Below are 12,674 nucleotides of genomic sequence, written 5' to 3'. Positions count from 1 at the left end.
GCACTATCAAAAACCTTTGAGGCACTTTGATTGTGAAGAGTTCACTTGTCAAATTTGTAATTTCAATGAATCCCTACTAGATTCTAAAAAAAATAGATTAGAAAATAAACCAGAAAACTTTTCAAAAAATCTCATTTATAAACAACATCAAAATTTAATCGCCAGTGCTACACAGCTTATACTACACACTGCTTATATACTACACACAGCTTATAGACCAAATAAATCTCAGTGCTTCATATATTGGCTCATGGCTTCAACAGCTTTCAGCTTGAAATATCAAACCTCGTAAAAAACAAAATTCAGCTCTCTTAAAAAATCACAATTTAACCCGCTTATCAAAACTATTCTTCACCTTTTTCATAAAATAATTCCATATAACCAAAACAAAAAAGGGGTGGATTTTACATTTTATAAAGTTTAATTAACCTCCACGTAGGTCAACTAAAATCTAAGGTGCAGGCTGTTAAGCTCCTTTATGATCAGGGCTGTCACGCCACGGAGAATGTGCTGTTCCTCTGAAATTATTGCCATAAACAGGGTTAAGGCAGGAGGGTTCCCACACTTCGGAACCTTCATTCTACTACAGCAACACCAAGTAGCATGCCACTTATTTGAATAGTCTACACAAACAGCTGCCGTCGACTCAACCGCAGCTGGGGCTCACAATACACTGCCATTAGCCTTTGCTATTTTTTTAAACCAATGAAGCGACGTCACATGAATATGATTTTTTCTCTGCCTTCACAGATCGAATACTGGACAGGTGTTTAATTTGCCGCACGACTGTAAAAACTCTTCACGATTCTGCCATAACTGCAAGGTGTCTCACGACTCGACAACACTTCGAATTACACCATGGAGAAAAAATATATTGCAAAAGTCGAACGCATCCACGACAGACCAGGTCATAAAAGGGCATAAAACAGGCCAAGAAATACATCTGCAGTACAAAACAGCAAGAGCCCTCCAACGTGAATCCTCGTGATCGCCGAACAATCACAATGCTAAAAATGCAATGCTCACATAGCCAATATATATGCAGAGAAAAAAGAAGGGCATACAAGAGATATAGAAATCCTTCCAAAATTAGGAATGCACCAACTCTGATACCGTGTGAAATAGAGTTAGAGTTGCAGTTAAAATAAATAAATTTTACAATTATACCAAAAATAAAAACATGTAACTAAAGCTGGAAAATATATTCAAATCCCCATAAAGAGTACATTTGAACATCAACAGTAACTTTTCTGACTGATCGAATCCCCATGTCCATTTGGATTCATTTTCTATAAGACACCTCGTCTACCTACGTCACATATATAAACAAACACACACACTATTTTCAAAGGTGATCAATACAGCATTTTAACAATCCAGAGACAATCCTGAAACATAGGAAGCCCTACTAGTAAAAAGCACTTTAGCGAGAGCCAATTTGTCCAAATGCTAATATATTATATAACACCAATACCCAGGCTAGAAATTTCGAAGGGTGTAGCAATGGGAATAATTAACTATGAATGCAGTAACGGCAATGCAGCGTCTCGACGCCATAACGATTCCTGAAAATGCATTCAAACATCTTCTATTTGAAGACGGAAAAAACTGTCGCTAGAATTAGCAAGTTCAGAATTAATCTCACCTCCCCTGTTATTGTCTCTCTAAATGAAACCATAAATCGGCCATCTCTGTTGGACATCCTTCTATTGGTACTTGATACGTGCCATATCTGTTTATGAGAATCTATGTACTTTAGTTATATCCATTGGAGAAGCTAAATAGACCATTAGTTACACTTCGCTGATATCAGTTAAATAATCACAGAAGTTTACTCATTTCTCTTGACAGAGAATTGAGATATAGGGATCTGTGAAGACATTCAAATTTATGAAGAATAATTATGCAACTGATTTAAAGATGACAAAGGACCATATATGACAGTAGAATATTCCTTTTTTTTCTTGGAAATAGTTATTTCTCCACAAGCTTTTCTGTCCCTACCCTGAACTGTCTTGAAATTTTTTAACTCTAATTACGGATTATTCGATTTCGTATGTCGTGTCCCTATTAAATGAACTAGCACAATGTGTATACTACACTTAGAATTGGCATTTTCTCAAAAGGATAAAAACATGATTGGCATAAATAAAATATATTAATTCGGTTTCAACTTCTGCGTTGGCTTTGTTCAGACACGATATTGAGGCATAGGGACTCCCACCTTAGAATTAGAAAAATGACTTTGTAAACAATAAGATCCCTTTTCGACTAAACAATGAGGTCAGATACATACCAAGACGGCACTGTTAGCCATATCTAAAGCCTCTTTGGCAATGCTTGTATTGATCTCCTCCATGGATCCAAGCAATCCTATAATACATTAAGAAAATACTAACCCGCATCATTGCTTCCTTAATCTCTTTATTCTCTCAAGTGCACCCATTGGTTCCTCTCGTTCTCTCCGCTTTGCAACATCATCACCATCCTTATCATTTTTGTTCGCTTTGTTTGCTAAATCTCCATAAACAGCGGCTGGCACATCCTTTTGTGCAACTTCAACTCTTTCCTCAGAATCATCCTCTGCATCACTCTCCTCCTGTAATTCAATATCCTCTGGGTTAGCAGTTATCTTCCGGCCCTCATCCGCAGCGCGTATCACCCCTGCCTGTGATTCTACTCCAGCACTAACAAATCCCAATGCTCTCATGCCATCTTTCTGAGCCGTGTTAGAAGCAGCTGCAGGGGCTAACTGTCTTTCCAGTGCAGCCATTTCATCTTCAGGCACACCAGCCCGCTTAAGTGTGTCAACCGTCTCCTCGAGAGTTAATTTGCCTTGATCCTTTTGCATCAAATACTCTGGAAGTATAAAATGTGTCTGTACAAGATAGCACGCGCAAAGTTAATAAAAACAGTTTTATCAACCATAATAATCGTGATTATGTTTATTAACTCTGATAGGAATGGCAGAAAGCTGGAAGCAAAATACAACTAGGCAAAAATTCAAATAAAGTTCTTATAACAAATCAAAAACCGATTAGAGTTTCAAGCATATTTATCAAATGATAGGCATTCCATTAAAAATTCTATACACTGGTATAAATGCAGTGCATCATAATTCTTTCCGAATTTTTATTTAGAGAATAAACATATATGATGGATTATTGAAGAATACAAACCTGGCTGTAGCTAGCTGATACACTGCGCTTAATTCGAAGCATTTCTCTGAAGGTATCCTCATTTCCATGTTGCACTTCAAATTCATGCCATTTATTCCAAAATTCAGGGTCAGAACGAGGATCAGCCAACTGTGAAGCATAGACATAAATAGCCCGAGCCCTATCAATCTCTCCCAGTTTCCTCTCCAGATCAGCATAATTCATACTCATTATTTTGACATATTTATCTGGAAGCCCTGATTCAATGGCTTGCTGCAATAGAAAGACACAATATTAGAACGTGCCAAATTATCAATGAAAATTAAACTCTATTAAATTTATCTTCGCTAGCAATAAAAACACACAAGTTCTTACAAAATAGCCCAGTTGTAAAATTAACCTCGTATATTTCCCTAGTTTTTGGAACACCAAAGTTTTCTGCTGCACGTGCAATATAAAGGTCATAAATCTCCATCTTTTCGTGGTCAGGAACAGCCTTTGTAGCACGATCGTAAACCTTCATTGCATGTCGTGCAAGTCCATAGTCCTCTTCCAACTTCGCATATTGCAAATACAACAGTTTCACATCTTCCGCAGGTGCCTGAAAGGGTATAAGAAAAACAGAAATACATGAGATGTCAGCATAAAAGTCGAAGGCATGAACTCTTCAATAAAATAAAAAACACAGATTAAGAACTTAAAGGTTAAGAGCGAGTCATATTTATAAGACCTCATATGTTGTCAAAAAATCAATAAATGAGACTTGACGAGAATAAAACAGCAAGTCGTTAGAAAAGGGGCATATTACATAAAGATACAAAAGTTTGGAAGCAAAAGCCACACAAATGGCATATTGGGTCTAGTTCAGGTGGTTGAGATGAGTATTATTCTCCTTTCCCAGAATTGATTCCCACAAGTGACATGTTGAACTCTTAATGAAATATATTGTTGTATCAACCTTGAGCCCTGAAGAATCCAGTTTACCTTAGGTACCATCCTCGGAAAGGGGATGAGCTCGGTGGGTTTCCCCAGGAAATATATTTCATAGAAAGGAAAAATAAAGAAAAAAAAATGGCATTCTATGCTGTGGTTTCTTGATTCCAAAGGGGCTTTAAAGAAAGGAACGAATAAAACTGTACTTGATAGATTGAGCAAGATTTATCAAATGTTTGTGGGGTGGGGATTCTGTCATGGATGAGAAGTGAGAACCAATCTGGATGAGTGCAGAAAAAACAAATGAAAGGAAAAGTTAAAGCTGTGTGAAAATAAGTGCAAACCAGATGCATAGAATAGTAAAATATTTTCAATATATAAATAAAGGAGCAACACCTAACTTTGAAGAAGTGAAAATGTAATCAATCTAACGCCAAGTTGCTTGAGTTGTGAACATAAGTGCAAACGCGCAAGTGTCTCACCATTGGGGTGTTAGCCATCGTAGTGGATTAAAAAAATAATTAAAGTAACTACAGCTGAAATTTATAAAAAAAACGTTTACTGGAATATCTGAATTCCTTATATAAAATAAAATACCAATAACATTATATGATAGTCAAACTACAGGGGCACCTAACTTTGAAGAAGTGAAAATGTAATCAATCTAACAGCAAGTTGCTTGAGTTGTGAGCATAAGTGAAAACGTAAATGTCTCACCATTGGGGTGTTGTTGGCCATCCTGGTGGATTAAAACAATAATTGAAGTAACTACGGCTGAAAGTTATAAAAAAAAAGGTTTATTGGAATATTTAAATTCCTTATATAAAATTAAATAGTAATAATATTATATAGTTGTCAAACTCCATGACAAGTCAAACAAATGTTAGAATATGGAAGAATGTGCTGCAAGGCCCACTCGAGAAGTCAGTAAGTGTGCCCTCCCAGATGCACAAGAATAAACAATATAATAATCCCCCTGGAAGAATACTTCACAACAACACTTGCAAAAATAGCAAGAGGTCCACAAAGAAACATGCTACCAATCCACGTGTGAATCCCAACTCAAAATGCCAACTAGATGGAATGCTCCACTAGAAATGTAGTTAAACCCCCAAAATTGCATGAAATAATAAAATATATATCTCCAAGACTAAGTTGCAGGAAAAGTTGGAGAAGGGTCCGTTTCCAGCCGGAAACGAAACAGAAATGAGGAAATTCGTATCGTACGACTCGTTTCCAGCCGTACTGACCCGTTTCTCGAGGAGGAAACGTGGCCAGTGCTGCCAGAAATGAGTTTCCAGGCCATATGGCAGAGTTTCCTCTTCTAACTCGACTTTTTCTTGTAATTTCTTTTTTATTTTTTGGCTTCTAATTTTTTATTGGGCGACTAAAATATCTTATGGATGCTTCTAGATGCCTCAAGTTATAAAAAAAAATGAATTTTTTTAGTGAGGCAACCTATGGCCAGCGACATTCTCCTTTATTTTTCATTTTCATCTACTTAAATTTTTAACATTACCATGAAATGACTCAGGATGTTTGAGAGTGGTTTTGCCCTCATTGGATTTCATATGCAGAAAGTAGAATTTTGGATCTCACTCAAAATCCAGCAGACTTACCTGTTTTTCAAGATTTCAGCATTGGGGGGATTGCAATGTTTCCATTGGATTTTATAATGTACTAGGATATGGAACTTGTATTTAATCAAGAGAACCAACCCTTCTATGCAGGGGAGACTCCCAATAATCAAGAGCACGTAGGGTACTAGGGTATGGAACTTGTATTTAATCAAGAGCACTAAAGTCATTCAACCATGTAGGAGGAGACTCCCAATCAAACACGAGACAAGAAATTAGAAATTTCTCGTGGCTGATTTTGAATATTGTTATTTTCATTATGTGATCATTCATGAGTAATAAATGTGATGTAAATTTAGAGACTTATAATTTATGCATTGACAATTGACAATTTAATCATAATGTAATAAATTAGAATGCATCATATATGCTTTATGATTGCACATTATTTCTTAAATGTCCTAATATATATATATATATATATATATTGTGTTTCCCCGTTTCCAAAATTTGGAGGGGTCACGTTTCATACCTGTTCCCATTTCGGAAACTCGTACCCGTTTCCCCATTTCGTGCAACTTAACTCCAAGAGTAACAAGAAGTGTCTCCAGGTAATATGTTCAAAAATAATATGCAAAAGCCACACATGGCCCTCCAAGTATGCCACATGCCCTCGCATAAAACTCCTCCCTAACCACCTCCAATAAAATAATATATAATGACAAATCAAAAGGTGAGGGCATTCTTCTAATGAAGGTAAAATGATGACAAGTGTAGCTGAAATATCCATTCAATAAAGATGAGAAAGCACCTTCAAGAGGTATAACTTAGAAAAGTGTGCCATGTAACTACCTCAACCACCCCAAATAATAAAATACTCTCCAGTGAAGTGTGTGTGAAAATTCCAAAACTGGAATCCTATTGCAGCAACTGGAATTTATTTTTCTAATTGTTAATTATTTTAACAATTTATCTGCTACAGCAAATATCAAATAAATCACACTGCAACCTTCACAAATAAAATTGAGGAAACAATAGCGCTAGAAACTGAGAAAACACTAGCAAACACAGTAAAATTGACATCGTTATTTTTGGACAATTGTCCCCGAAAAAACCCAACTTGGAAAAATCGATGTAGCAATGAGGATTTTATTATTATGCAGCAGTGAAAATCTAAGTACAATCTATGGATGCCCAACTAACAATCCAAACAGCAAGAAAATCTGGGAAAAATTATTTTAAGGGAATTGCCCTTCTTCCACAAGCAATCCCGAAATAATTTCCTTCAGAAACTCGACCTCCTGGACCCTCTGCATTGCTCTACGCAGACCCTATGACGTCAAGCCTCCAACTTGCCTCTGATGAAGTTGTTATGCCTGTCTCTCTTGAGGAAATCGCCTATCTAGCACTCTAGACCCTCTGCGCAGCTTCTGGCACTGAGACCAAATTTCTCTCCAACAAATCGAACTGCTTCTCTGAAGCAACTGCACAGTCCTCTGTGCTGCCTCACTGGGAATAACTCGACCCATTTGATGTTGCCTCTCTGGATCTGGAAAACTTCCTTCGAATCATTGTTCCTACCCCTCACTATCTTTGTTGCCTCACTGAAACTCGAACTCTCTGGAAACTAACTGTTGCTACTCTGGAAAATCGAATACTCCAAGTGACTCTTTTTCCTTCTCCATCACCACATCGATCTCTTCTTATATCTTCATGTTGGGACTCCAATGGCCAAGATTAAATCTTAATCGATGGCCTTGATCATTTTTGGATCGATCCATGGGAATTTCTAGAGAATTCTCACCTTGACATAATTAATTCTGATTAATTAACTATATTCCCTAAGTTTAGAATTAGGAAATATTTAAAAATTGGCTAATAATCTAATTAAGCCATCTCTAAGTGGAATTTCCAAAAACGATTTCCGGGTTTTGGAGATCTCATGTATTCTAGCCTCTCCACCAAATTTCATGGCTAGAACACATCCAATGCTACAGAAACTAATACTCCCTCTTAGCGAGTACTGTGTTCTCGCTAGCGCTGCACATCCTGCCACAATACCATGTCCCTGTATCACCTCCTGTCACGCAGCTAATGTCTGGTAGTTGTTGCCCACCCGAACTACTGCGCAACTCTGATGTTGCATTTGTGCTACTGCTGACACTGCTATATTGCTGCCAACTTTGCATCTGCAATGCATCTCCTCTCATTTGTTGTTGTTGCAACTACAACTACTGCAACTCCCTCTCATTTGTTGTTGTTACAACTGAGAAGCATCCAAAATACTAAATCAACTGTGTTTAGTATGATGCATCTGTCTTCCGAGTCTTGACCGCTACTAGCCTCTGCACTGTCTCTGAAAAATCTGCGTTATTGCTGACTCTGCACTGTGCCACTCTGCATTGATGCCAACTCTGCACTGCACTCTCCAGCATCTGACTGAAACTAGTCTACAACTGCCACTTCGGAATTTTGACTGCATCCTGCTACTAAATATTATGGGCCCCTATAGCCAGTTAATGATCCCTGAGGTGGACTCCTCAAGGACCTTGCATGAACTTTGTAGCTCTTTGGGGCTACAACTCCAAGTCACCCCACCTCACTCCTGGAGTTATGGCTGCCAACATCGCAAAGTCTTCTTCCAACTTGGAGGACAACTTGTCGATCTCAGCAAACGCTGCCCACTGGTCTCGCTTCTCCGATTTGTCCTTCTTATTCCTTCTCTGTTCCCCTTGGCCCTGACTGGGACCCTTAGATGCGAGGGCCACATTCTCCTCTTCTTTCACCAACTTTGATCCGTTGCTACTGCTCCCACTAATGGAGCTCTTCAGCAGAACTCGTCTCAACTCCTCCTGCTGCAAATCAACCCACATTTTGTCCCATCCTGGTAGCGTGTCTCTACCCAATATACTTTGGACGAAGACCTTCCAATCCTCTGAGACACTATTGAGTGCCAATCGTACTAGCTCTGAAGGTTGAGGTGTTGCCCCAACAGCAAAAAGTTGGTCTCAGAGTCCCTGAATGTTGGTGAGGAAAGGATCTATGCCTTCCCCCTTCTGCATCTCAGTTTCTCCTCTAGGAACATCTTCCGCTACTCGAAAGTACCCTGGTATAACGTGGAGAGAGCATCCCACATCTCTTTGGTTGTTCCCTTGGCCGCTATATGTGAGACTATATGATTCCGGACTCTATCCAGGATCAATCGCTTCGCCCGTACCATCTCTTTCCTATATTCCTTGAGTTGGTTTGCATCCTAAGGAACTACCACCACATTATCTATGTAGGCTTTCAGGCCATTGTCATCTAGAAGGAAGGACATCCTAGCCTTCTAGGTAACATAGTTGGAAGCACAATCCAACCTATCCTGATCTCTAAGCCCAACTGTGGCCATCTCTGAATCTGTGGAAAACTCCCTCTTTCCCTTTGCTTGGCTCAGCGCAATAGACACCCATTCAGCGCATTCAACATTTATATATTGGCATTCGTCCTCTCCCTTTGGGCATCAATTCAAATCACTTTTGTTCACACGTAAGGGATGAAAAGGACGAATCCGAGGCAAAAATAAGAGGACTGAAATTTTGGGCAGCAAGATGAGTTTCTGGGAAGCGGATCAAAGTTCTTAGCAAAAGGTCAAAATTTTGGATGGATTTATCTTTCGCTGACCAAGTTTAAATTGGGTTTGAATACTGGTTAGTTTTACTTGATTTGACTAGAAAGTTCAGATGGTATTCCTTGTTGAAATGGAAAAATTCTCTAAGAAAAGATTGTTGGGTTTTTCCCCTGGTTTGGGGTTCTCCCAAGATAAATTTTGAGTCCCTTGTGTTTGGTTGTCTCTACTTTCATTATTATTTTACTGTTGGTGATTTTCTTGTATAATTACTTAATGATGAATGTGGTATAAGATGAATTGGTCTAAGAATCATTGAAAGTAATTATCAGTTCAGAAAATCCCTAAAAATCAACAACTAACACATCTAGTCCAACTCAGATGACTCACCACCTTACAACAAATCATGTATTTGTCTAGATCAATAACCCAAGCAGACTTCCACATCTTGTTAGAAAATTATATATTACAGAGCAATGGAACACATAAAATATTGCAGAAATATAAACATAGAAAATACATAAAACAAGGAAAGACACAGTTATACATGATTCACCCAATTTGGGCTACGTCCGAGGAGACACAGTCAATCCTTCCTTTTATATTATCCAGCAAAATGAAGAGATACAACCTACATCCAATCCGCTGTAATTTCCTCTTCACTCTCACACAGTCTCTTCTCTCTTTCTCGCTTAGAATACACATATTTCTAGCTGCAATACAATTCCCTCATATATAGTGAGGGGTTGCTTTCTACGGAAAAAACCCTAAATTAAACATAACCTCTACTGTCAGATCGTCTACCTAATTAACAGCCCAGATTTACTATGAAATTACAATATTTTACATGGCAATATTACATCTATTTTTAGCTTCAGGGGCGCTGCCCCTGAACCCCTGCTAGGGGGCGGGGCTCAAAAAATCACCATCGCCCCCCTGAGGGCAATTAAATGACAGGCAGCGTTGTTGCCTCATTATGAACTGAGGTCCAATGCAGTGATACCTCTGAATAAAGAAGATAATCAGGCTCCACACCCAACAATCTCCCACTTGGAGACTGATGATAGCAACTCCATCATTACTTCATTTGCTGGACAATGACTCCATTTTGGACCTGGTTGTTTCTCATCTTCATCATCAGACTTGAAGACAAATTGAAACTAAAAAGAATCTCAGTTTCTCACTAGTTACAACTTTTGTTAACATACCCGCAAGATTCTGGCTAGTGTGTATCTTTTCCAGCTTCAACTGTCTATCTTCCAACACTTAACGTATGAAATGGTATTTGAGTTGTATATGTTTAGTCTTAGAATGAAATGTTGAGTTCTTTGCAAGATGAATGGCACTTTGGCTATCACTGTATAACATGCCCAACTCCTGCTTCTCACCCAATTCATCCAGAAACCTTTGTAACCAAATCATTTATTTACTAGCCTCTATAGTAGCAACATAATCTGCTTCTGTCGTTGAGAGTGCAACAACACTGCAATTTTGAAACTCAACTGACAGTTGTTCCACCCAGTGTTGCGAAAATCGCAATATTACCACGATAATATCGGAAAATCGCGATTTTTTGATATTGGCGATATTATCACCCAATTTTTACGTTGATTTTTTTTCAAAAAAAATCGCGAAAAAATCGCGATTTTTTCGTAAAAATCACGATTTTTTGGGAAAAAATCTTTGGAAAAAAAAAAAATAAAATAAAATATATATATATATATATATATATATTTCTTCTCTGATTTTTTGATGAGGAGGAGCAGCAGGAGGAGGAGGTGACACAACCTACCCAGGCTACCCATGTCACCAATAGAGGACGTGGTCTACCTCCTGTAGCTCGTAGTTCTTCAGCTTCTAAAGCACAGCAGAGTCGCCTGCCAACTCCACCGGCATCTACATTTAGAGGGGCAGAGGAAATCAGTCGTATTAGACTTTAGTTATTTGGTTTATTTCATTGTATATGACATTATGACTCATGATATAAGATACATTATTATATTTTTTGTTGATATTTTGAGATTGAGTTGGGACTCAGGAGTCAGGACTTACAATTTAGGGCATGATTCACTGTTATGTGTGATGTAGCACTAGAAATTATATTACACATCTTATATATTAGTTCTTTTATCATATTTAAGTGTCAATGTATTTATTTATGTTGTAGATGCTTTAGATATTAAAAAAATTGAAAAAAAATGAATATTTTTTATGTTACGATTTTTTCCCTAACTTTTACCGATTTTTTTTTTCCGATTTTTACGATTTTTTCCGATTTTTTCCCCTCGCCGATAATATCCCGATAATGATTACTGTGAAGCGAACAAAGTTCCTTCTATAAATTAATTACTCCAAAAGACTTGGAATATAAATATATCCATGAGGATACAAATATTATATATTAAATATGTGAATAAGAATGATAATGATAATGATTTACAATGAGAACGAGAAGCTTGCTTATATACCACACGTGTCTCTTCATGAAGAGTCATGTCCTATTAGACATGCCTTTTCAACCTAATTACTAGCTTAACTAACTATTATTTATGATTATTATCTTTTACATTATATTTATATTATTTATATATTTTATTCGTTACATTGCTTCCTTCCTCAAAAAGCTTTGTCCTCAAAGCTTGTCAATGAAAAAAGGCTTGATCTCTTTTTCAGCTTCGAAAGTCTTTCTGTCTCGGAATGGTCATCCTCATCGATACAAGTTGATATGATCTTCTTAGTGACAAACAAAATTGTCGCACCGAGAAGGGATCAGACCATCCCAGATTAATTTTCTGTATAGTACTCTGATCACTGGAATTTTGTAACAACTTGTTAGCATAAGACTGGATTGATGTTATGTCATTATTCTCTGGAACATTAGTTTGTTGTCTCTAGTCTGAATGGTCCCAATATGTAGCTTGGTTGAGTTGTCTAATCTTGTGATTCGGATGCCGATATAAAGTTTTTAGATTTTCTTCTGGTGAGGATGTTATTGAATTAGTTATGGAACATTCACTTGGGACGTCCATTGTCTAAACTGCAACATCTAAGTGTGTTGTTTCTTCAACTGACTTGTCTTCTTGAGTTGTCATATTAACTGGATTGGTATTCGTTCCCTTTTTTTCAACTTGAACGGTTGCGACTGGAGATTCTGATACTTCTACTTGAGTGGATTGCTCCAACTTATCTTTTAATGCTTTCTTATCATCCTTAAGCTTCTTAATTTGAGTGAGTAGACTTTGATTATGGTTTTTTAGTCGTAAAATTTCTTCGGTTTCTGATTTATCAAACTTTTTTTCAGCGTTTTGAATTTTAAGATTTTCATCTTTTAGATCTCTGATTTGTTCTAATAAATTTTTATTAAGGTTCTTTAAACGCAAAGTTTTCTCTTCTTGTTCT

At 37.4% G+C, this 12,674-nt stretch overlaps 1 protein-coding gene and 1 long non-coding RNA gene across 2 annotated transcripts in view; both read right to left on the bottom strand.

The window, feature by feature from the left end:
• Positions 1–409: 409 nt before the first annotated feature.
• Positions 410–2,375, bottom strand: LOC149211466 (uncharacterized). Its single transcript, XR_016250711.1, has 3 exons — positions 2,297–2,375; positions 1,646–1,732; positions 410–943 (listed from the first exon to the last, which is right to left on the bottom strand). It is a non-coding gene; the product is annotated as an uncharacterized LOC149211466 (long non-coding RNA).
• LOC149211464 (Tetratricopeptide repeat (TPR)-like superfamily protein) overlaps positions 2,140–12,674 on the bottom strand; it is a 145,298-nt gene continuing 134,763 nt past the window's right edge. Inside the window, exons 5-7 of the mRNA XM_089391506.1 lie at positions 3,559–3,759; positions 3,180–3,431; positions 2,140–2,878 (exon numbers count right to left, since the gene is read on the bottom strand). Of these exons, the coding sequence (XP_089247632.1) occupies positions 2,405–2,878; positions 3,180–3,431; positions 3,559–3,759 (927 nt within the window). The 3' untranslated portion in view covers positions 2,140–2,404. The remainder of the gene's footprint in view (positions 2,879–3,179; positions 3,432–3,558; positions 3,760–12,674) is intronic.

This window comes from Pinus tabuliformis, chromosome 1_1, assembly GCF_031772625.1.
Source record: "Pinus tabuliformis cultivar Carrire ecotype Pingquan chromosome 1_1, CPIR1, whole genome shotgun sequence".
Classification (NCBI taxonomy): Eukaryota; Viridiplantae; Streptophyta; class Pinopsida; order Pinales; family Pinaceae; genus Pinus; species Pinus tabuliformis.
This window is presented reverse-complemented; position numbering and strand designations above follow the sequence as displayed.